The 24894-nt window shown below is 46.6% G+C and overlaps 1 protein-coding gene across 1 annotated transcript in view; it reads left to right on the top strand.

Moving 5' to 3' along the window:
* The window catches only part of LOC126199567 (paired box protein Pax-6), a 370240-nt gene that overhangs the window by 104249 nt on the left and 241097 nt on the right, over nucleotides 1-24894 (top strand). Inside the window, exons 2-3 of the mRNA XM_049936489.1 lie at nucleotides 334-499; nucleotides 5446-5626. Coding sequence (XP_049792446.1) covers nucleotides 334-499; nucleotides 5446-5626 — 347 coding nt within the window. The remainder of the gene's footprint in view (nucleotides 1-333; nucleotides 500-5445; nucleotides 5627-24894) is intronic.

The raw sequence follows: 24894 nt of genomic DNA, 5'->3' as shown, positions 1-24894 counted from the left end.
GCTGTTGTGCGAGCAGTCGGGACAGGTGACAGGTGAGAGGTGAGAGGCGTCACCGACGAAGAGGCGTCGCGGCGCGGCGGCGGCGGTGGCGGCTGCGCCGGCCGGCGGGGCTAACGCGCGCTCTCGCCTTTTTGTCTGCCGCAGAGGAGGAGCCGGCGGCGCTGCAGGGCGTGGGCGGCGGCCCCGGCGCGGGGGCGGCGCCGGGCGTGAGCGCGGCCGCCGTGTCGGCAGCCGCCGCCGCCGCCGCCGCCGCAGCCGCCGCCGCCGCCGCCGCGTCGCACCACCAGCACCCGCACCACCACCATACTGCCATGTTTGGCTGCTCTGCTGCAGGGCACAGTGGCATCAACCAGCTGGGCGGCGTCTACGTCAACGGCCGCCCCCTGCCGGACTCGACGCGCCAGAAGATCGTCGAGCTGGCGCACTCAGGCGCGCGCCCCTGCGACATCTCCAGGATCCTGCAGGTCTCCAACGGATGCGTCTCCAAGATCCTGGGCAGGTCAGTGCCCCCTCCGCTCTCCTTCCTAGCTCAGGACATCTCTCCTTCTCGATCCACTGTCCTTCCTTGAGAGCCAATAAAATACACACCGGATTTCAAGTGACTATAACTGGAAATATGCTAACGGACGAATCACAAGACCTAGCAGTGGGTTCTCTTACTCTGGTCACATTCTAGTTTAATTCAATTGTTATATCTTAGATGTGTTTCAAGTTAAATCTCTAATTAGCGTACTTCGCAATGTCTATTACATTGTATGGCAGCACGACTTTGCTACCATACATTTAATATTCCTGTAAATGTGTATTATATTAGATCACTGTTTGCACTGCACAATCGGATTATTAATCATTTCGTTGGATGATGATGCCTAGCACCCTGTACTAACGATTACTGTAATACTGCATGTCAGAGAGTTTATTAGGGCAGAGCACTACCAAAAAAACGTTCAAATGTGTGTGAAATCTTATGGGACTTAACTGCTAAGGTCACCAGTCACTAAGTTTACACACTACTTAACCTAAATTATCCTAAGGACAAACACACACACATCCATGCCCGAGGGAGGACTCGAACTTCCGCCGGAACCAGCCGCACAGTTCGTAACTGCAGCACCATATAGAGGGACGTAATGTTTTTGTAATGGCGACTGGGATTCGTAGACGCCACAAGTCGTAGAGGGAGTGGAGTATGACATGAGCAAGGACTGCCCTCCGCGTATCGATCGAGGGCACTCGCTGCCCGGAGTAAATTTTGGAAATTTGTGGTAAGGTCTTATGGGACCAAACTTCTAAGGTCATCGGTCCCTAAGCTTACGCACTGCTTAATCTAACTTAAACTAACTTACGCGAAGGACAACACACACCCTCATGCCCGAGGGAGGACTTGAATCTCCGACGCGGGGAGCCGCGCGGACCGTGACAAGGCGCCTGTGACCGCTCGGCTACCCCGCGCGGCCCTTCCGGGAGTTCAAAAATGGTTCAAATTGCTCTGAGCACTATGGGACTTTACATCTGAGGTCATCAGTCCCCTAGAACTTAGAACTACTTAAACCTAACTAACCTAAGGACATGACACACATCCTTGCCCAAGGCAGGATTCGAACCTGCGACAGTAGCAGTCTCGCGGTTCCGGACTGAAGCGTCTAGAACCGCTTGGCCACCACGGCCGGCCCTGCGGGAGTGATCGAAGACAGTTCCCTCTGGGGATCGAGCTAGAGATTTCGCTGGCGAGGACCACAGTGCAGAATCTGGCGGTTAGATATTGAGAAATGTTGCTTTTGACACAAGGAGCACCTGAAGTCTTTTCGCCGTGACAGAGTTGTTATTCTGTTTTTTCGAGTGACGGTTCTTAAGCTCTTTGTGGATTATGACACATTGAGGTGCTTTTCTGCAGGAGAATACTTGTGTCGAATTTCTGTTCCTGGCTAGAGAGCAAACATAAATCTTAACTCATGTTCTGTCTTGCACTGACGTATCTTTAAGAGTTTGCGGACGGCATATTGCGTCCGCTGTCTAGGCAGGGAATTGCAGATAAGCCAAGTACGGCATCTGCACAACGGTCAAGCGCAGTGCAACTGCTGTCCGTACTTCCATTTGTGAGATGCACGTCGTGGTTCAGGGGATAGAGAAACACTTACAGTAAATATGTTGAGTTCCATTCGCTTGTCCACTGAGCGTTTTCTGAAAGTGCCACTCAGGGTAAAGGTCTTCTGTTTCTCACTGCTAAGCAGAATCAGCTAACTTTGTGTCTGTCCAATAATGGGGGGTGGGCTACTTTAAGTACTAGTACTATTATTGCAAGTATTAGTAATAATAGTAATGATAGCAGATCATACAGCTGCTGCCCGCACCACCATTACTACTACTATTACCACTACTACTAATACTACCACTACTATTGCTACTGCCATTACTACAGCAAGTGACTGTAGTAATGAACTCATACTACCACTACTACTGCTACTACTATTACAACGACGACGACAATGACAACAACAACAGCTACTACTACTACTACTACTACTACTACCACTACCACCACCACCAGCACCAGCAACATCACCGCCAACGTTGCTTGCACTAGTATTAGTAGTAGCAGTAGCAGTACTAATGGATGTGGGGCCAGCTCAACTGCTACTACTATTATTGCAAGTAATGTTAATGAAAGTATCTTTATCTCTACTCATTCAGCTGACACCACCACCACCACTACTACTACTAATACTACTACCACTACTAGTACTATTGCTACTACAGCTGCAAATAACTGTAGTCACGAAACTTCCTGGCAGATTAAAATTGTGTGCCCGACCGAGACTCGAACTCGGGACCTTTGCCTTTCGCGGGCAAGTGCTCTACCAACTGAGCTACCGAAGCACGACTCACGCCCGGTGCTCACAGCTTTACTTCTGCCAGTACCTCGTCTCCTACCTTCCAAACGTTACAGAAGCGTGAGTCGTGCTTCGGTAGCTCAGTTGGTAGAGCACTTGCCCGCGAAAGGCAAAGGTCCCGAGTTCGAGTCTCGGTCGGGCACACAGTTTTAATCTGCCAGGAAGTTTCATATCAGCGCACACTCCGCTGCAGAGTGAAAATCTCATTCTGGAAACATCCCCCAGGCTGTGGCTAAGCCATGTCTCCGCAATATCCTTTCTTTCAGGAGTGCTAGTTCTGCAAGATTCGCAGGAGAGCTTCTGTAAAGTTTGGAAGGTAGGAGACGAGGTACTGGCAGAAGTAAAGCTGTGAGTACCGGGCGTGAGCCGTGCTTCGGTAGCTCAGATGGTAGAGCACTTGCCCGCGAAAGGCAAAGGTCCCGAGTTCGAGTCTCGGTCGGGCACACAGTTTGAATCTGCCAGGAAGTTTCATATCAGCGCACATTCCGCTGCAGAGTGAAAATCTCATTCTGGAAACATCCCCCAGGCTGTGGCTAAGCCATGTCTCCGCAATATCCTTTCTTTCAGGAGTGCTAGTTCTGCAAGATTCGCAGGAGAGCTTCTGTAAAGTTTGGAAGGTAGGAGACGAGGTACTGGCAGAAGTAAAGCTGTGAGTACCGGGCGTGAGTCGTGCTTCGGTAGCTCAGTTGGTAGAGCACTTGCCCGCGAAAGGCAAAGGTCCCGAGTTCGAGTCTCGGTCGGGCACACAGTTTGAATCTGCCAGGAAGTTTCATATCAGCGCACACTCCGCTGCAGAGTGAAAATCTCATTCTGGAACTGTAGTCACGAAAGTACTTGTATGAGGTTCTTCGGAAAGTAAGGAACCATCGGTCGCGAAATGGAAACCACAGTGAAAATCAAAACTGTTTTCTTTGCACATTTATCTACACCTTCCAGGTACTTCCCTACATAGTCGCCACTCCGACTTAGACATTTTTCGGAGCGTTATACTAAATTTCCAACACCATCGTCATAGAAGGCAGTCGCCTGTGCTTTCCGATAATTCTCTATGCTGATCTATAGCGCGTAGCCTGCGCCCAAGTGTTGTCTTCGTATCCAGCGTTTCATGTGAACAGAGATGATACTCATGACGAGCCAATTAGGGCTGTGTTGTGGGTGATCGAACACTTCCCATCGAAAAGGCTGCTGGAGCTTCTTCACTGCCCCTGCAGAGTGCGGCTGAGAATTGCCATGAAGAAGGAAGTGCGTGGCAGCTGTGTTAGGTGGGCTGCATTCATTAAGGCGAAGCCTCTCACCGGCCCTCCTACGTGGCGGGAGACATCGTAGTTCTAGGCACCTTTAGTCGCTCACAGTGCACTCACAACTGAAAAGAGCGTCTTGATGCGATCGACGGGCATATTAGAGACACTGCCAAAAATGTCTGTGAAAAGCCTCGTCGGATTTTCACAGTGGTTTCCATTTCGAGACCAATCGTTCCTCACTTTCTGTATAGTGCTCGTACATCTACTAATGCTACTATTACTTAAACAGTCACCACTATCATCTGCTCCACCACTAATGCTTGTAATAATAGCAGTAATAGTATGTAGAATGTATAAGGTAGAAAATCTTTACTAGTACTATATTGACAGTAGTAGTAGACAATCAGTATAATTCTTATAGGAGTTTACTGCCTCGTGCCAGCTATACAGTACTTCATCTTCTTCTTCCACTACTACAACTACTACTGCTACTACTACTACTACTACTACTACTACTACTACTACTACCACTACTGTTAGTACTATTACGAGAAGACTATAACACAACAAATTTGCCAATTTCAACTAGTGGCAGTTCATGTACCATATATACAAGCGATAGAAGTTTTGTACTAAGGCTCTTTCCATCGACTGAACTTCATTCTACAGATAGGCAGTATTTTAAAGTAGTTTTGGGAACTTGCATTATGTGACACAGTGAATAAGTGAGTACCTAAATAACACTTCATAGTATGACCTACCATTAAGTTCAGATGTTCCCGATTTTCTTACAAAATGCGATTCTTCGGCTGACCGTCATATCTCTTTCGTCTTAATTCAAAAATTCACCACAATGAAACGTGGAAACAATTATCCACCGGTTCTGTGCGGTACGCTTTCAATCTCAACGTTCAAACTGAGTCATGTTCCCATCCTTGCAGTCTTCGACCTAGATAATAAAATAAGTCTGTTTTTGAACTTAGTGAAGTGGGAAATGGGATGGTAGAGATGTTTCAGTTTAACGCCGTCGACGTTGAGGTCATTAGATAAGTGAATTTAGTTCAGATGAAGACTGATCAGAGAGCAGATGTTGCTTTTTGGGCATGAGAAAACAAGAAAAACCGATGCACATGCCATCCCTAAATCACACCTTGCGAATAGCAGGCGACGGCCGATTATTTCTACAACACTTTCTTGCCTGTCTCTAATGATCTCGACGTCGGCGGGACGTGGAGCTCATAGTTCCGCCTTTGTAACTGGTCAGTACAGCTGTGTGTAGCGCCCGGCTGCAGCGCCTCTGGTTTGCACGGCAGGTACTACGAGACGGGCTCCATCAAGCCGCGAGCGATCGGCGGTTCCAAGCCGCGAGTCGCCACCTCCAACGTGGTCAACAAGATCGCCGAGTACAAGCGTGAGTGCCCGTCCATCTTCGCCTGGGAGATCCGCGACCGGCTCCTCTCCGAGGGCGTCTGCACCAACGACAACATCCCGAGCGTGAGTACTCGACTTTGGCCTGCATTTCCGTGCTCTTTTAGTGTCTTCTACGACTGACTACGAAATGTCACCGTCCAACAGCAGAGTATGCTCACCGCACTCTAATGTATGTAACATAACATTTGCTGGCCGCGCGTGTTTGCTCCTCCTGCTTGCTATTGTGAACACCAGAGCCAGTTTCTGGTAGGCAGGAAAAGGAAAGATTGTTCAGCCTGCTGATGACGGGCTAGTCTTCCCCTAATCCTCCTAAAGGGGTAGTGGTCTGGGCATATAGTCTGTCAATTCCCGTAAGAATGCCTCACCTGCCACATAGAATGACTAAGAATCTAGAGTTCGTGACAGTTGTCGGAGAGTCCCTTGTGCGGATAAACAAAACAAGCCAGGTAGTATTTTTGTTTTCACCTGTCACACTCAAACCTAACCTAGACCTTGGGCTAAGCCACGGATTAGTCTATCATCACAACCAGAATATTTGCTTTCACATTCATTAGCTTCACCAACCCACAGACTGTCACCTTCCAATCTAATCTTGACCTCAGGCTAAGTTACGGATCAGTCTGTCATCACAACGACGTTTTTTTGCTTTCCCATTCGTTGACTTCGCCAAATCTCAACCAGACTGTCACATTACAACCTAACCTAGCCCTTGTCTGAAGATGGGCAAACCAGTCTGGTAAAGGCAAACAAAATTATCATAAAAAGTGAATGGTCGCAGTTTTTCAGTGTTTCATCATATATTAAACCTACATCTACGTGATTACTCTGCTATTCACAATCAAGTGCCTGGCAGAGGGTTCAATGAACCACCTTCATGCTGTCTCTCAACCGTTCCACTCTCGAACGGCACGCGGGAAAAATGAGCACTTAAAATTTTCCGTGTGAGCCCTAATTTCTCTTATTTTATCGTGATGATCATTTCTCCTTATGTAGGTGGGTGCCAACAGAATGTTTTCGCAATCGGAGGAGAAAACTGGTGATTGAAATTTCATGAGAAGATCCCATCGCAACGAAAAACGCCTTTGTTTTAATGATTGGCACTCCAATTCACGTGTCATGTCTGTGACACTATCTCTCCTATTTCGCGATAATATAAAACGAGCTGCCCTTCTTTGTACTTTTTCGATGTCATCCGTCAGCCCCACACCACACAGCAGTATTCCAGAATAGTGCGGACAAGCGTAGTGTAAGCAGTCTCTTGGGTAGACCTGTTGCACCTTCTAAGTGTTCTGCCCATTAATCGCAGTCTTTAGTTTTCTCTACCCACAATATTATCCATGCGATCGTTCCAATTTAGGTTACTTGTAATTGTAATCCTTAAGTATTTAGTTGAATTTACAGCCCTAATCCCTAGTATCACATGTCATACACTACAGCACGCCGCCCTGCACTGCTGGATAGAAAGAACGTTTTTAGTGTGTCTGTATGCTTCTGCGGAAAGCCGCTTGTCTCAGCAGGAGCCCCAGGCTCTGGAAAAGTTACACTCCGCAAGAGCGTCCCGACCACAGAGTCGGTTTCCCTTCTAGTAGGATACTACAGCGTGTGGTGACTTACGTAGGTTCTGTTGGTGTACGTTTCTTGCGTTAGTTATACTAGTAACTAACTTCTGTATTTCTGACATTGTGGAAAATAAACATTCCGTTGTGTCTGAACTCTTCGTCACGTCATTTAAAAGAGTGCGCAGCATGGTCTGGTATAACAATGGTAAACAGCCTCTACGTGCTTCTTGCGATGTAGTCGAGTACAGAGAGTAGGGACTCACATACTCGCTCTTAATTTATTGACTTCAACGGCGAGTATTTTTATCATGGCGACCGTGTTTTTCAGCATCTGATAGGAATAAATTTCTAGAGGTCCTAGTAGGAGGCAGTACCTTCTAGAGAAGTTATATTTGCGTCCATCTGGAGTCATTAACTCCGGCCTTAACCATTTAATTTTTTTCAAATATGCGGAAATCGTCTTTTTTCGATAATGCCATCTCTCTCTATATATTTAGATATATTGTGCCCTAAATACTTTTTATGTTCTGCCCTCATATGCTTATCGACCAAGGGATATGCTGCACTCACATGTATGTAACAGATGTATCTCGGTATGAGCTCAGAGATAATATGAGAGCCGTACTGTAGGCTCTTTGGGCAGTCGACCAGCTCCAAGTTACTATTTCGTGATGGAAGTGACCACTGAAACCAAGAATTGTGATCGCGTAGCGTCTGGTATCTGTAACACGTACGTATGACGACCTGTGTCCTGTGATGTGGCATAGATATTGGATCCTATGGTGATTACACGGAAATTTTAATCAGATTTTAAATATTCATGAAGTTCTGTGGCTTATGGATCCACATCGATTTTCACATCATAGAGATTTTATAACTAACACGCACATAATTTTATAAGGCTGTGAATAATATGTAAGTTTTTATGGCCCGAAAAACTACGTTGTCCGGTCATAACTGTGGGTTCTTTGATTGCTCTGGAAGGTAGCGCATCTGAACTACAAAGGATAAATATTTGTTCATTTAATTACATGAATAATAAAAAGGTTTACTTAGCTTATACAATAATTCTTCATAGGAGTACCTGATACACTACTGGCCATTAAAATTGCTACACCACGAAGATGACGTGCTACAGACACGAAATGTAACCGACAGGAAGAAGATGCTGTGATATGCAAATGCCTAGCTTTTTAGAGCATTCACACAATATTGGCGCCGGTGGTGACACCTACAACGTGTTGACATGAGGAAAGTTTCCAACCGATTTCTCATACACAAACAGCGGTTGACCGGCGTTGCCTGGTGAAACGTTGTTGTGATGCCTCGTGTAAGGAGGAGAAATGCGTACCATCACGTTTCCGACTTTGATAAAGGTCGGATTGTAGCCTATCGCGATTGCGGTTTATCGTGTCGCGACATTGCTGCTTGCGTTGGTCGAGAACAAATGACTGTTAGCAGAATATGGAATCGGTGGGTTCAGGAGGGTAACACGGAACGCCGTGCTGGATCCCAACGGCCTCGTATCACTAGCAGTCGAGATGACACGCATCTTATCCGCATGGCTGTAACGGATCGTGCAGCCACGTCTCGATCCCTGAGTCAACAGATGGGGACGTTTGCAAGACAACAACCATCTGCACGAACAGTTCGACGACGTTTGCAACAGCATGGACTATCAGCTCGGAGACAATTGCTGTGGTTACCCTTGACGCTGCATCACAGACAGGAGCGCCTGCGCGACGAACCTGGGTGCACGAATGGCAAAACGTCATCTTTTCGGATGAATCCAGGTTCTGCTTGCAGCATCATGATGGTCGCATCCGTGTATGGCGACATCGCGGTGAACGCACATTGGAAGCGTGTATTCGCCATCGCCATACTGGCGTATCACCCGGCGTGAAGGTATGGGGTACCATTGTTTACACGTCTCGGTCACCTCTTGTTCGCATTGACGGCACTTTGAACCCTGGACGCTACATTTCAGATGTGTTACGACCCGTAGCTCTACCCTTCATTCGATACCTGCTAAACCCTACATTTCAGCAGGATAATGCACGACCGCATTTTGCAGGTCCTGTACGGGCCTTCCTGGATACAGAAAACGTTCGACTGCTGCCGTGGCCAGCACATTCTCCAGATCTCTCACCAATTGAAAACGTCTGGTCAGTGGTGGCGGAGCAACTGGCTCTTCACAATACGCCAGTCACTACTCTTGATGAACTGTGGTATCGTGTTGAAGATGCATGGGCAGCTGTACCTGTACACGCCATCCAAGCTGTGTTTGACTCAATGCCCAGGCGTATTAAGGCCCTTACGACTGCCAGAGGTGGTTTTTCTGGATACTGATTTCTCAGGATCTATGCACCCAAATCGCGTGAAAATGTAATCACATGTCAGTTCTAGTATAATATATTTGTCCAATGAATACCCGTTTATCATCTGCTTTTCTTCTTGGTGCAGCAATTTTAATGACCAGTAGTGTAATTTACAACTATCATTGACTATTAAAGCATCACTTGATGCAGTAATTAACAAACTTATCTCTAGTAGGAAAATGTTCAACATTTACGAAAGTACGTTTCCTTCTGAGAGTTGAATAACTCTTTAATCCTATTCGATGATGTAGACTGCCTTAGCTGTGGTCACGAAGTGGGGCACAGGGCTTTCATGCTCGATTCTATATTGACCTCTGTGTGAGGGCACTGATGTGCTGAGAGAGAGGGCGTATCTTCTTCAGCCTCTACCATACGTCGTTGTGGATTGCAGCGAGACATCGTTCATGTCTATGGCATCGATGTGCGTTGCTGACTTTTGGTACGGCGCCGCGATATTTGGACGATACCACATAAGTAACGTTACGTTCCTACTGTCATGTGTGCAAATGTTGTTACATTTCAGATATCGATATGCACCGCATACATTTGCTTGCAGCAGCTACGCGAGGCCACTGCGCTGACTTAATGTGAGGCGCATTCCTGGGGGCAGCTCACGGCAGTGCGTGGCGGCGACATTCCGGCTCGCCCCCGCGCTGGTCACTTAACGGCGATGAACACGGAGCTGCTTGGGAGCGGGGGACGGCAAAGTATGTAGGCGTGGGCGGAAGGGGCGGGCCGGGCAGCAGCAAGTGGCTGGCGACCGGAAGCTCGCGAAGCGGAGGCAATCAAAGACGCATCCGTCTCGCCCTCCTAATGCGTCCCCGGGGACCCTCGCTCTTTATCGTCGCATAATGTCAACAGAGGGGCCGCGCCCGGCCGATGGACGCTTGTAATGAGCGCCAGATCGCCGCCATACGTCTGCCGGCCCAAGCGACGGGGGTGGACCCTGGTCGAACTCACCCGCGGCATCCATAGTCGTACGACACTTTCTCGCTGTTCACGTTACACGTACAAACATAAAACTGAGTAAACTTGTAAATTATCAATACTGATGATTTACTGGCTGTACATGACAGTGCTTGGCTTAATAAATGTGGAAAAAGAAAAATCGCTTTACAACTAGTATAGCGTTTTCTATCGTCACGATAGAAACACTAGTGTCTGGTGGCTTCCGTAGAGTAGAGAAACTGCCGAGCCATAAGTCACAAGCCGAAGTGGTAAAAAACCGCAGTAGCACAAAATACCGAATCTGCAGGCAGTCCAACCAGCAAGTGGAATGATGATGTAGATCGGTAGGATAACCAAATCAGAATCGAGCCAAATCCCTCGTGGGCCAAGTACCGAGAGAAAGTCACATGAGTGTACTCCAAAATAAGAATGCTCGATCGTTGTACTGGAAGGATAATGGTGCTAAAGCGATCGTGAACCAAGCACCGAGAGAAAATCCCATAAGCGTACTCCACAATAAGAATGTTGAGTCGTTGTGCTGCCATGATAACGGTGCGTGATCGAAGGCTTCGTTGTACAGATAACAAGTGTTGGCTTGACGAGCTGCGCCGGATCTCAGACATTGCGCCGCCCTCCCACAATCCCAGACCGGATAGAGATTTGATGCGACTTCTCGTCTTGTAAGAATCTTCCTGATGATGAATTTCTGGCGCCACGTGGCAATCCATTTCCGAGCATGTTGCCTCCCCCATCCTCTGCCCGACATGGGAGGAGAGTGGCTGGCAGTTAAAAGAATACAGATTGTGTTCTCTCCAGCTTCAAAATATTGAAATGACGTGTTTGAAATACAGCAAAGGCGATTTTCTCAAAAATAAATAAATAAAAAACCCGGATACATGTTCATCAAGTCCCTCAAGATCAGCTACCAGAACATTCTGTGTAGGCAGGAGGAGAGGACCTGATGGAAAGATGAGAGGAAAATACAGATAAATGGGTTGCCATGTCTGGGAGGGGGGGGGGGAGTGATGTTGGATTGGGAAATGGTACAGATAAATGGAGGCCGGAGCATGGAGAAGATGGAGCGGGAGCCTGGGAGAGGACTGGAGCCATGATCTAAGGAGAGGATGTGGGAACTAGGACTATTTCTAGTAGCATGGGTAGATATCAGGCCAGTTTCCCTGAAGAGAAAGAGAGACCCCCTTTAAGCTGCGACAGGACGTGAAGTTGCGATTGAACATTTTGGCTACCCGCGGCAGCATCCTATGATTGATGAGGACTGGAGACAACGGGATTGTGATTTTGAGTTTGTGAGATGTGTAAAATTTGCAATGTACGAGGAATTTAAGTAAGGGAGAATTTAATCAAGTAGTTGAGGCTAAGTGTTAGAGAAAGGAGGTGGATACGGAAGGGGATGTCGAGTGCTATGTTGTTCTTGGACTTATAGTAAGTTGAAAAATTTTGGAGGTGCGTAGATCAAGACTGCGTTGGCATTGACAAGTAAGTATTTTTAAGTGTACAGGACTGTTAAAGGATGTAAGCCACTTGTACGGCCTGTTAATAGTTTTATATTCAGTCTATTAAGGCCACTTTTTTGAATGGTTAGTAAAAGGGGATGACATGTTAGTTTGCATAGTTCGTGGTTGAAAGACAGTCCAAGATATTTTAGTGAGTTAGTGAGATGAATAGCACGATCATGAATGGTGAAGTGGAGGTCAGGGTGACAGGCGTGTCAGGAAGTACGTACAGTGATTATCGCCTGGGTTTTGACGAGATCAGTTTTCATGTACCAGAGGCTACACCAGGAGGAAAAATTATTAAGGCGCATCTGGAGGGGCGACGAGAAGGAAGACAGTGTCGTAGGCATACGGACGTAAGATGGATGGAGGCAGATGGCTGCAGCATGTTAGCTGTGTAGAGGATGTTGCCTCATCTCCCGAAACTTCTTATATCTCGCGTTTGCTGATCACCCGGTATGCCCACATGATACGCTCCGGACGCATTCTATTGGTGACTGTACGATCTAGTCGCTTGGGGCTATTGATACTTACACCATAGCTGCTGCTATCTTTGCAAGATACAGGATGCCATCTGATGGTGATCCCGCGAACTAATAGCTGCAGCATACAGATGTCTCAATCGGAGCATTAACACCGTCTCAATTGCAAGTCAATATCTCATCGAGCAGATTAAAGTATCGCGTCGGCGACATGTGACATCTCCTACATCGAAAAGAGTAGATACTCAAAGTGAATACCTGTTAGTGGGAAAATATGTGCGAATCTCGATGTTGTTCTAATTTCGATTGGTTTGATGCCGTCCTGCATCTATTCTAACCATCTAATCTTTACAACATTGTATACCTCTCGCAATAGCATCTACGCCTATAATTCACAAGCGGCTTAACGGGTGTGCGTGGTAGAGTCTCCTTCTAATACTGCTAATACTCCCCCTTTTTCTTCTTCAATTTGTCAACATTTTCGACATTCTGTGTTACGTAAAATGATGTGTTCAAGCCACTACAATTATTCTCATCTCCTTCTCCTTTCCAAAACCGTTTTGGCTATTTATAAATGTCTTATGTAAGGTCTTCAAATGGTTCAAATGGCTCTGAGCACTATGGGACTTAACATCTGAGGTGATCAGTCCCCTAGACTTAGAACTACTTAAACCTAACTAACCTAAGGACATCCCACACATCCATGCCCGAAGCAGGATTCGAACCTGTGACCGCAGCGGTCGCGCGATTCCCGACTGAAGCGCCTAGAACTGCTCGGTCAAAACGGCCGGCATGTAAGGTCTACGCAGTGAAGAAAGATTTCTGCCTGGCTACGATTCGAATCTGCTGCTTATCTGAAATGCTCGTCTTTTTATGAGAACATATTCCTTCTTCGTGGAGTGGTTTTCCATATTTTCTTAATACCGTTGGTTTTTCTCAACAATTCATACTACTTCTAGGTTCTTCTTTTCCGTTGTTTCTCCAAATATAACGATTGTGCTGTTGACGTACGGTTTCAAAATCTATCCCTCATTTCTACAAGAATACTGTGAATCGGAACAGAAGAAAGCTTTCTTTGCCTGCAGCAGTGTTCATTCTAATGCCTCGCTCGTATCAAATATTTTAGCTTCATCTCTCAAATATTGTAGCAAGCTGAGAGCTAGAAATGGTAAGGTGCTACGACGCAACAATACAGCATATCATCCAATAATTTAAATTAATTTTATTAAACAAGTTAGTACGGAAGTAAGTTTTCTTTCTCTTTTAAACACGGAAAAATTTACAATCCCCAAAGAACGCAAGAAGCACACACCAAGTGTAATAACTGCTAACTGAGCAACTTTCAGTTGATGTTCGATAATGTGAACTTTCGTAGAGCCTTTATGAAAATTATCTCAATAAAGCACAGTGTGGAACTCAGCCCTCACTAGGGCTACAAGAAGAAATTTCAGTTATTAAAATAAAAGACAAAATGAAATTCAGGCGCTACTAGAAAAGGACAAAATGGAACGCTTTCAGTTACCCTTGTTCCAAAGAAGGAACATCATTAAACACTTAATCAAAACATAAATTGAAACTTGCAAGCCCAGCAATTCAAAACAACCAGTGAGCAATTATTAAATAATGAGCAAAATCGGCTTTACCTAAATCATAAAAATCACTTAAATTCTCAGCCTAGTTCTGTAAAAGAATATAGGCTATAATTAAAATTTAAAAACAGAGAGACAGAAACAGTCAACACTGCTTGAGTCTGATTGCAACTACTCAGGCTAGTTATATAAACGAATGTACAAATGTAATTTAAACGAGAACATCTACCAGGTTTCAACTAAAACAGCAAGGATAAATTTTATCCTAAGTGGAAAATTTACACAAGGCGAACGCCAGTAACAGTCACAAGTGAGAAACCAGGCTCAAAAGCGACAGAGGCGAATTACAATGAAATGAACAGACATAAACCTTTACCAATGTAAAGGCACTGGTAAACTCGTGGAATACTCTGAGGTTTAGCTCAGATCCGAAACACGCAATACAAGGATCCCTACGGCATAGCGGGTAGTACAAATAGCAGTTGACACTGTCTCCACACTATGTGCTCATCCAACATGTCCAACCAGGCCTCAGTAATTCCATTTTGCTCGTGAATTCTGTAGCAACAAATAGCCACTCACATTCCGTTAAGTCAGCTCAGGAGAGACGGCTCATTCCTCTTGGTGGGACGCGAAGGAGGCCGTTGCTTGGCCACAGATGCAAAGAGGTAAAAATCACGCTTTCGATTTATACTGAAGCGCCGCACAGGTGAATCTCTTTTGTCGGTGCCTATTTACTCTTACACGAAATTCTGTGCTACGTAGGCAGTCAGTCTTAATTTCAGCCAGAAGGAATACACACTGTTCAATAGAATTAGGGCAACACGTGTGTCAGCGTGCGGTCTGCTAAATCTGTTTTCATTCAGGTGATACGTGTGATCTTATTGCATAGCTTGAGATCTTCGCTTTCTCGGTATGCAATAAATAAAGTCGTTCGCCATCTGTCGACTCTGTTACCCGTTACATTTCAGGTGATCCACTCAGAAAAAGGCGGGTACCTGTGTCCCAGCGTTCTCTAGTGAGGTTCACTGGCGGTAGTTATCATTTGTGGACGTTGTATCCAACCAAGCACTTGAAGTGCGACATCTCAATGCAGTGCAAGTTGCAATGGCGGCCTGTTTGTTCCAAGAAGGATGGACTTTGGGTCGTGTTGTTGCAGATGCTAATGAATCTCCATGTGTCATCCAGGGTTGTGGACACGCAACATGGAGACAGGTCGCTGATGCATTACAACCCCGCATTAAGAACGATAACAGGCCATCTCTGCTCTGTGGCTTCGTACAGCTGTCGCCAGAGTACAACAAGACGATATCAGAAGGAGCCGCTGTGTCCGATCAGACTATAAGGAACAGGTTGCGAGAAACGACCTTACGACTCAGACCCTCCCCTCCTCCCCTTCCCCCGTACCTTGACAAGACAACACTTCGCAGCTCACGTTCAGTTCTGCAGTTCCGATGTCAACTAGCAACTTCGTCAGTGGCAAAATGTGTTGTTACACAGACTAGTCCAGATTTACAAAATTGTTAAGGCTTTCGTGGCCACTTGAGGCACAAACTGCCTATTGGCTTCTGTCTCGGGTTCTTCGGCCGACGTTCATCTAATGATTTTTCTGACGTTTCGCCAGCACGAGTGGCTGGCATTGTCAAAGCTTCACCCTCCATTGCCGGTGGTGAACTGGAGCCGAGCTCGCGGCCGCAGACTATATGTACCTGGCGCGCCAACGTCCGAGGGCTTCTCCGCGGTCATTTCCGGTGCGGTTGCATGGAAGAGCTTTTTGATGTCTTGCGGGAACAGCATGTCTCACCACGAGCTATTTCACGTGGAATGGCGATTTCTACGAACAGCTGGAAGGCGTCGCCATGGGTAGTCCTCTCAGTCCAGTGGTGGCCAACTTCTTCATGGAACAATTCGAAGCACAGGCACTGGACTCGGCGACTTGCAAACCTAAGGTGTGGTACAGGTACGTCGATGATACTTTCGTCGTGTGGAGCCATGGTGAAGAACAGCTCGGTGACTTCCTAAGACACTTAAACAGCCTCCATGCCAACATAACATTTACCATGGAAGTAGAAAAGGACAAGAAACTGCCATTTCTAGATGTGCTGGTCATAAGGGAAGGCGAATAACCTGGGACACAGCGTGTATCGAAAGCTGACACACACGGACCGATCCTGCACAAACTGTCAAACCACCACCCGAGCCAGAAAAGAGGCATGATTAGTACGGTCGTAACGAGAGCAGGACGAATATGTGAGCCGCAAAACCTCAAACGAGAAATGCAACACCTGGAAACTGTTCTGATGAGCAATGGGTACTCCACAAATTACATTAGAAGTGCAACAGAGCCAAACACTCGGCGAAGTAAGGAACCAGAAAAAGAAATGTCGGGTACGGCCTTTCCGCCTTACATTCCCAGAGTGACGGACAGAATCGGCCGTATATTGCGCAAACATGGCGTAAAGACGATTTTCAAACCGACAAGGAAGATCAAAGAGTGTCTGAGATCGGCGAAGGAGAAAAGAGACCCACTTGCAATGTCGGGAATATACCGTATACCATGCACATGCGGAAAAATTTATGTCGGAATGACTGGACGATCAATTAACACCAGGATCAAAGAGCATAAGCGACATTGCAGGTTGGGGCAGGTGGAGAAATCGGCCGTGGCAGAGCACGCACTGAATGAGACCGACCATGTAATAAAATTCGCCGACACGGAAGTTCTGGCTGTAGAGAAGCACTATCACACGCGCTTGTTCAGAGAAGCTGTAGAAATACAAAAACACGCGAACAGCTTCAACAAGAAAGAGGAAAGCCTTAAGGTAAACGGATCCTGGCTTCCCGTACTGCAGCGAACGACCGTCGCAGGTAGAAAGAGGAGAACCGCACCGGAAATGACCGCGGAGAAGCCCTCGGACGTTGGCGCGCCAGGTACATATAGTCTGCGGCCGCGAGCTCGGCTCCAGTTCACCACCGGCAATGGAGGGTGAAGCTTTGACAATGCCAGCCACTCGTGCTGGCGAAACGTCAGAAAAATCATTAGATGAACGTCGGCCGAAGAACCCGAGACAGAAACCAATAGGCAGTTAGTCCAGATTTCCTCAGAAGGTCGTGTTCATGTGTGGGGACGCTGTGGCGAGTGGTACCTACCAAATGTTGTCCAGGAAATCGACAGGTTCGGTCAAGGTTCTGTGATGATGTGGGGAGGAATCAGTGTTGACTGCCGTTCAGATTGCGTTCTTGTCCATGGTCGCCTTACTGCCAGGCAGTACGTCGAACAGGTCCTGATCACCATGTAGTGGCTGCCCGCCCGGTTGGCCGCACGGCTTTCCGGGCGGGAAGGAGCGCCTGGTCCCCGGCACAAATCCGCCCGGCGGATTAGTGTCGAGGTCCGGTGAACCGGCCAGTCTGTGGATGGTTTTAGGCGGTTTTCCATCTGCCTCGGCGAATGCGGGCTGGTTCCCCTTATTCCGCTTTAGTTAACTATGTCGGCGATTGCTGCGCAAACAAGTTCTCCACGTACGCGTACACCACCATTACTCTACCACGCAAACATAGGGGTTACACTCGTTTGGTGTGAGACGTTCCCTGGGGAGTCCACCGCGGCCGAACCGCACAATAACCCTGGTTTCGATGTGGGGCGGCGGAGGGGTGAAGTGGACTGCGGTAGTCGTCTTGGGGTTGTGGACCACTGCGGCTGCGGCGGGGATGGAGCCTCTCCGCCGTTTCTAGGTCCCCGGTTAACATACAATACATACAATACATTGTAGTGGCTGCTCCATATAGTGGTGGCACTGGATGCGTTCTCATGCACGATAACGCCAGGGCCCATATGGCGGGCGTCACCAGTCAAGTCTTGCAAAGCCTGACCATCGAAGAAATGGAATGGCCAGTGGTGAGTCCCAATCTGAACCCTGTCAAGCATGTATGGTCATGCTTGACAGACGTGACATGGTTGTCCTGTTCCATCACAGACTCTTTAAGAACTCCCAAGGCCTTTCATTGAAGAATGGGAATGGGTACTGCAGTGTGTCCTCTACAGACTTATACAGAGCATGTCACTTAGGCGTCAGGTGGTGATAAATGCTCAAGGAGGGCATACACATTACTGAAGCTCTCAAAGTCCAACGAAAAGTTCCCAGGATGGCTGGGAAATGATTCTTTCTACTTTATTTTCAGTACTTACCAGACTTTTCAATGTGATAAGTAAATGAATAACAATGTAATGGTGTTTTGTTACATACTATCCTGGTGAAATATAAAGATTAATTTGGTAACATATCCAGTTCTTAATTATTGCTCAGTGGAGTACGGCAGAAACCCAAAGTCATGTTCCCGTTTTGAGCAGTGTATTATTATTTGTTCTTGGCCCTAGCAGTTTTATATATGCCCTGTAATCTCCCAAAGACGACTTTCACATGCAGTGGTCTTCGGTCAGTCGAATATTCTTGTGTGACGACCATCGAGAATAATGTTACCCAGAACGGCTCAGAGGTAGAGAGGGACAACAACCTTACTATCTGAACTGCCGATGACTAAAACGCTGAAACAAGAGCGCAGCGCCTGCCCAGGTGGGAGACGAGGCCCGGAGGGCGTGGGGCTGGCGTGCTCGCAGCGCCCACACACGCCGCCTTATCCGACGCGGGCAACACCTGTCCCAGCCGGCACTCGCCACTCGCCACTCGCCCAGAACCCAATTATAGCCGAGCCGGGGGAGCGCGGCCGCATCAATCAGTGTATCGCCGCCATCTTTATTCGCTGTCCTTATCGCGGCATGTCCTCGGTTCTCCCAGCCTTGACAGCCCCCTCTCCCTCGGAAGAGCCGTGTAGCAGCGGCTGGAAAAGGCCGACGCGACGTCACCCTACAGAGACAGCGCCGTCACCACTGTTCCTTGAAATACGAGAACTAAGGCACCAAAGTAGCTATGAGAACAGCTGCGGCTGGTGGGAAACGCCCTTGTCTTATTTCAAAGCACCGTTTCGTCATTCTTCCGATGTAACGTTACTTAGCTTGAATTTATCGCGAATCTCTTGCCTAGGGCAGAACTCCAAACACCTGGAAAAAAAAGCACATGTGACTCCTGTATATAAGAAATGTAACAGAACGGGCTCGCTTGATTGAAGACCATTACCCTTAACATCCGTTTGCTGCAGAATTCTTGAACGCATTCCAAGTTCGGATATAACAAATTTTCTTGAGATAGAAAAACTTTTGCTCACGAATCAGCACGGATTTAGAGAGCATCGCTCGTGTGAAACTCAGCTTGGACTTATCTCACATGGCATCCTGCAAACCTTGCATGGATGGCAACAGGCAGATTCCATATCCCTAGATTTACGGAAAGCGTTTGACGCGGTGCCCCAGTGCTCACTATTGACAAAAGTCCAAGCGTACTGAATAGGTTCCCAGATATGTGAATGGCTCAAAGGCTTTATAAGTACTAGAACCTAGTTCGTGGTCTTCAACCGCTAATGTTCATCGGAGACAACATACTGATAATACTGATAATTTAAATTTACTATATCTTTTAAACACATAAAGCTACGGAGTTGATATTTACAACGTTTGTCATTTTAATGATGCGCTTCTATATGAAATGTCGATCGTTAATATCGTCCGAAGTGTTTAGATTTTAGGATTCAGGTCTTTGTTACAAAACTTGTTAATTTCACTCTAAAAGTAAATCCTAAACCATTATAGACATCATCAATATTCAAGTTTTATTGGGATCACCATGAAAATTTATGGAGGATGGCAGATTAAAATTACTGTGGTTTGATAACGCCCAAGTGTATGAAGTTAGCTAGTTATTAAATTATGAAACACAGTGTTCACTTCAAAATAAAACAGTAAAATGACTTCATCTTCCCTTCAAGGATTGGGTCTGTGATCCGTTGCGACCTCCTTCCGTCTTTTCCTCGGTCGATCGGCATCTCTTCTTGCCAGTGTGGGTAGTCGGATTTTCCTCTATCCTATCCATATGATTTTCCCCATTTTTCATTGTAGTCCGTTATCTTGTCATTCAGGGCAAAGATGTTTAGCTCCTGACGAATGCATTCATTCCTTATTCTATCCTGTCTTGCACATCCCTTTCCCGATCTCTAAAATCTCATTTCTGCTGCTTGTATTTGTTGATGTTCTTTTTCACTTGTTACCCATGCTTCGCTACCATATTTAAAAGTAGAGACTGCCACTACTCTATAAAACTTCACTGAAGTCTGTTTACGAAATTTATTCTTTTATGTTGTTTGTATTGTTTCACGCATTAGTCGGTACTTTTTGAGCATTTCCTTAACTTAAACATTAGCATCATATAATATATCACAGCCTAGATACTTAAAATGACTTGTCTGCGCCGGCCGTAGTGGCCGTGCGGTTCTAGGCGCTTCAGTCCGGAATCGCGCTGCTGCTACGGTCGCAGCTTCGAATCCTGCCTCGGGCATGGGTGTGTGTGATGTCCTTAGGTTAGTTAGGTTTAAGTAGTTCTAAGTCTAGGGGACTGATGACCTCAGATGTTAAGTCTCATAGTGCTCGGAGCCATTTGAACCATTTTTTTTTTTTACTTGTGTGCTCCACTATTTTTCCACGTATGACAATTTTAGTTCTTAAAGAATGTTTTTCCCCGAATGCTATTTCCTTGGCATTGCTTGTGGAGATCTTCAAATTATGCTAATTGACAAATTCGGCAAATATGTGTTCCGAAATTCGCAGTTCATCTTCTGACTTCCTTCACGTAATTTAGGGAAGTTGCAGAAATTCTGGCCCAGGAAGACAGCAAAAATACACTCGTCACTCCCAAGAATAGCTCCAGTGTCTCGATGACTTACCTGCTTTACTCGGTCAAACTATCGAAGTAGAGGTTTCTAACAAATTATCGCTATGGTATCCAGATAATTCATAAGCAAAGTAATTAAGGATACGCAAACAACGTGATGCAGGCGAATCAGGGAGTACTACAAGTGCTCTGCGGAATGCACTTTTCTTTGTCCTCGCCCCTGGGAGCGAGGCGCCGCAGCGAGCGTGTGGGGTGGTCGCTGTGGCCACGGCTGCGGCTTACCCCCCCCCCCCCCCCCTATCACCCTACCCCTACACTCCTCCTCCCTCCAACTCCTCCTCCTTTTAATCTAAAGTTGTCGGCAGCTGACGCCACCCACCTGCTCTCAACAGCAGAGCGTCCCCACCGCGACGCCACCCCGCCTGGGCCGAAAAGTCTCAAACTGGTGGTCTACAGCCTGTCTCAACGAGCAAATAAAGGTCGTACCTCTGCGATACAGTCCGTGCTCTGAAACGCTCTTTCCATAGAAGAAACGGAGTGTCTCACTCCTAACATTATGTGGCGGGAACATGTATAACTACTCCGATGAGATGTTAACAAGGTAGGCGTACTTAAGTACTCTGCGCTGGAAAGTTAAAAATTAAACTCTGCACGCGGATGAACCAAAGCATTGTGACCACTCGCTGCATACCACCTTAGGAACACAACAACAGTAATGGTTCGGTATGGTATGGATTCGACGAGTGCTTTGCAGGTTTCGGAAGGTATGTAACACACAGGTCACGTGATTTCCGTAAATTATGGGCCGGTGGTTTGTCGGGGCCTAAAATGTCCAAGATATGCTTTATCTAGTACAGGTTAGGCGTATTTGGTACCCAAGGCATAACGTGTGTTATAACCGCAGTAGGACGATTCTGGCTTCAAATGGCGCTTAGCACTATGGGACTTAACATCTTTGGTCATCAGTCCCCTAGAACTTACAACTACTTAAACCTAACTAACCTAAGGACAGCACACAACACCCAGTCATCACGAGGCAGCACAGTACTCTGACCCCGCCGGGAATCGAACCCGGGAACCCGGGCGTGGGAAGCGAGAATGCTACCGCACGACCACGGGCTGCGGACAGGACGATTCTGATTGGGTTAATTATACTGTTGGAAGACGTCAATGCTGCCGGGGATAAAATCAGACACGAAGGGATGCATGTTGACCGCAATAATGTTCACGTAGTCCTCATCCGTCATGGTGCGCTCTATTACTACCACAGGTGCCATGGAAGCCCAAGCGTCCTCCATAGCGTAATGCTATTCCCAATGGCGTGCGTCAGTGGCTCGATGTATGTTTCCCGCAGCCGTTCGCCTGGATGACGGTGAATCTCGAAACGACCGTCAGCTTGGTGTAACAAGATAGGTGATTCGTCTTACCAGGCGACACGTTTCCATTCGTCCACATCGGTGGCCGTCCGATGCGGAGCCCCTTGTTCAACAATGTGCGATGAACAGCTTGCTATGAAACACTTGTCCCTGGATCAGCACAGTACTCTGTCACGAAACCTCTCACAGATTGCCTCGTATATTACTCTACAGAGCATGCAAGCTACCGACCTCCACATTCAGTGATACGACGTGGACATCCAGTAACATGTCAGGAACTCGTTGTTTCGGCGCCCTTCAGCTATTTTTTTTACATGTTCACGACAGTAGCACGTGAACAGCCGACCAGCTTCGCCGTTTCCGAGATTCTCGTTCCCAGACGCCAGACCGTAACAATATTCCCTTTGCCAAATTCACGTACGGCAGTGGATTTCCCCAAATGCCATCCATATCTGTAAAATTATTCCCTATTTCTTTCTACTCCGTTTATACATTTTCTTTGCCGCGTCATGTGCCCACAAGATACCAGGCAGCGTTCAATCTGAGTGTGGGAAGTTCTCATTCGGATTGGCCTCATTAATGCTCCACTCTGGAGTAGAGTGTGTGTTGTTTCGATACTTCCTGGAAGATTATAATTGTGTGCCAGTCTGAGCGAAGAGCTCAGAAACAAAAATTTATACTGTTCGATTCGTAGTGACTACTACATAGTGAAACAACCCGTAACGATAACATATATTAACACCAAAAGTGCAAGCACCGGCAAGCATTGATCCAGAGAGAGTAATCCAAACCAAAGGGTGGTAGTAGATTCAAGATAGACGTAGCGCAAAGTACAAGAACACTATTGTTAGGGAGCAGGCAGCTGGGAGCTCGGTCCGCGGCTAAGTAAACCAGCGTTACTCAAATTCAAACGGGCGCTATTTGGCGCGCTGTGAGCATCGGCGCTTGCATATTTGTAGCAGACTCGGTATAGGGAAGCATGTACTGTTCTTAGCGGCCGTTTCTGGAACGGACGCCATGGTTAGCGGGTGAGCCTCGATGATGTAGCGTGATGAGGCGGAACGCGGAAATAGTATGATGCTGTATGCGGGCCACACGTCAGCCGCTTCGACTTGCGGCCGGACGAGAGGCGGTAGCCACCGCAAGGTGAGTCGCCGCCGGTGATGAAGGCGTCTGTGAGTTGCCTCGTGATTCAGAAGAGATTCGAGTTTATTTCTGTTTTTTATGTGTGTCTGCGCTGATTCCAACTTGACTGGCGGGAGGGAAGAGACTACTGCAGTCTGTCGAGAAGCCGAAGATCACAAACGAGAATGCCCACTACCCTTACCCAGCTACATCTCTGGGTGTGGTATCACATATCAGTACCACCCCATGGTCGTCAATGTTGGCAACGGAATTGTAAGTTTATAGAAAGCGTATATAGCGCAAATACGACTGAAAGGCTGTGCCCAAGTAGCCCAGATAAATCATATGTACCTATGCCTGTGTCTTATTAATTTCAATAAATCCTCCGAAACATTTTGTGAAGATATTAACAAATGTGTCTGTGAAGCATCTCCATTGTAAAACAAACATTCTATCGTTGCTTTTTTTCACTACGGGTGCTTTATCAGAAATCGTAAAGTCACGCCTTAAGCGCTGCAGATCCAGTGTCGTTAAAGAAGTCTAATACGATGGCTTTTTACCAGCAAAAATCCGTTCGCTCATAGGGAATCTCATACGACTCAATTCATCCATGGGTTTTTAACTGGAGCTAGGGTGTGGTACAGTCGAAATGAGAACGAACGTCAACTATGCTACGGCGGGAAAGGACTAAACGTGTAGACGCCAAAAGGTCAATACTTATTGTTAATTATTAACACTAAAAGTCAATAACCATTAAAGATGTGGGTCTCAGGGGAACACCGTTTGTTATGTGACAATAATAATCGATCATTAATGTATTATTAACGAAAACGACTTACATCTGTAACATGAAATGATCGTCCCCGAAAGCTCTCGAAAAATACGCGCTATTAGAGTCTGAAACATGGGCAAGATTAAGAGTTGCGGGCAGTCACTGCTGAGACATGATCCTGCAAACACGTCAGTGCCGGGTCGAGCTTTCTGTAGTATGGTTATCCATTGCGGTACCTACGCTGAGTTTACATATCACTTAGAATTTATGTATCAGTGTGAGCCCTCGTCATCCTTTCAGTTATTTATGATATGGAGAATTACGTATTGTGGGTGGAGTGTTACGACAAATGGTTGAATATTTATAGATACGAGTAAAGGATGCGATGCCGAATAAATACAACTTCCAGTAATCAGTTTACAGCATTTGTGCCACAAAACCCATCGAAAGGTTCCTATTTGGTTATTTTTCATGAATAACCAGGCTGCCAAGAGCAGCTGAGCTAACACATACTGTTGAGTGGGAAGAAACTGTTTGTGATGTGTGCTGAGTACAGTAATTAGGAGGGACATCAAAACTGCATACAGTTACTTTTATTTTTATTTCAAGTGATATTCGTTTACAGTTAGCACTAACCTAAAAAGTTCGCATTGAAAGCTTATTGGCATTTATCCGGAAAGAATTCGTGCAAGTACTGAACTTTATGTAACTTTGTGTCCCAGTTATACGAAAGAGTTTTGTTCCTGTTATGTGACAGGGTCAAGCGATATTCTGCACTTATAGTTAATTGGCATTATTTTGGAGAAGAATTA

Source organism: Schistocerca nitens, chromosome 8 (assembly GCF_023898315.1).
Source record: "Schistocerca nitens isolate TAMUIC-IGC-003100 chromosome 8, iqSchNite1.1, whole genome shotgun sequence".
Classification (NCBI taxonomy): Eukaryota; Metazoa; Arthropoda; class Insecta; order Orthoptera; family Acrididae; genus Schistocerca; species Schistocerca nitens.
Note: the sequence above shows the minus strand (reverse complement) of the source record. Positions and strands in the feature narration are given on the sequence as shown.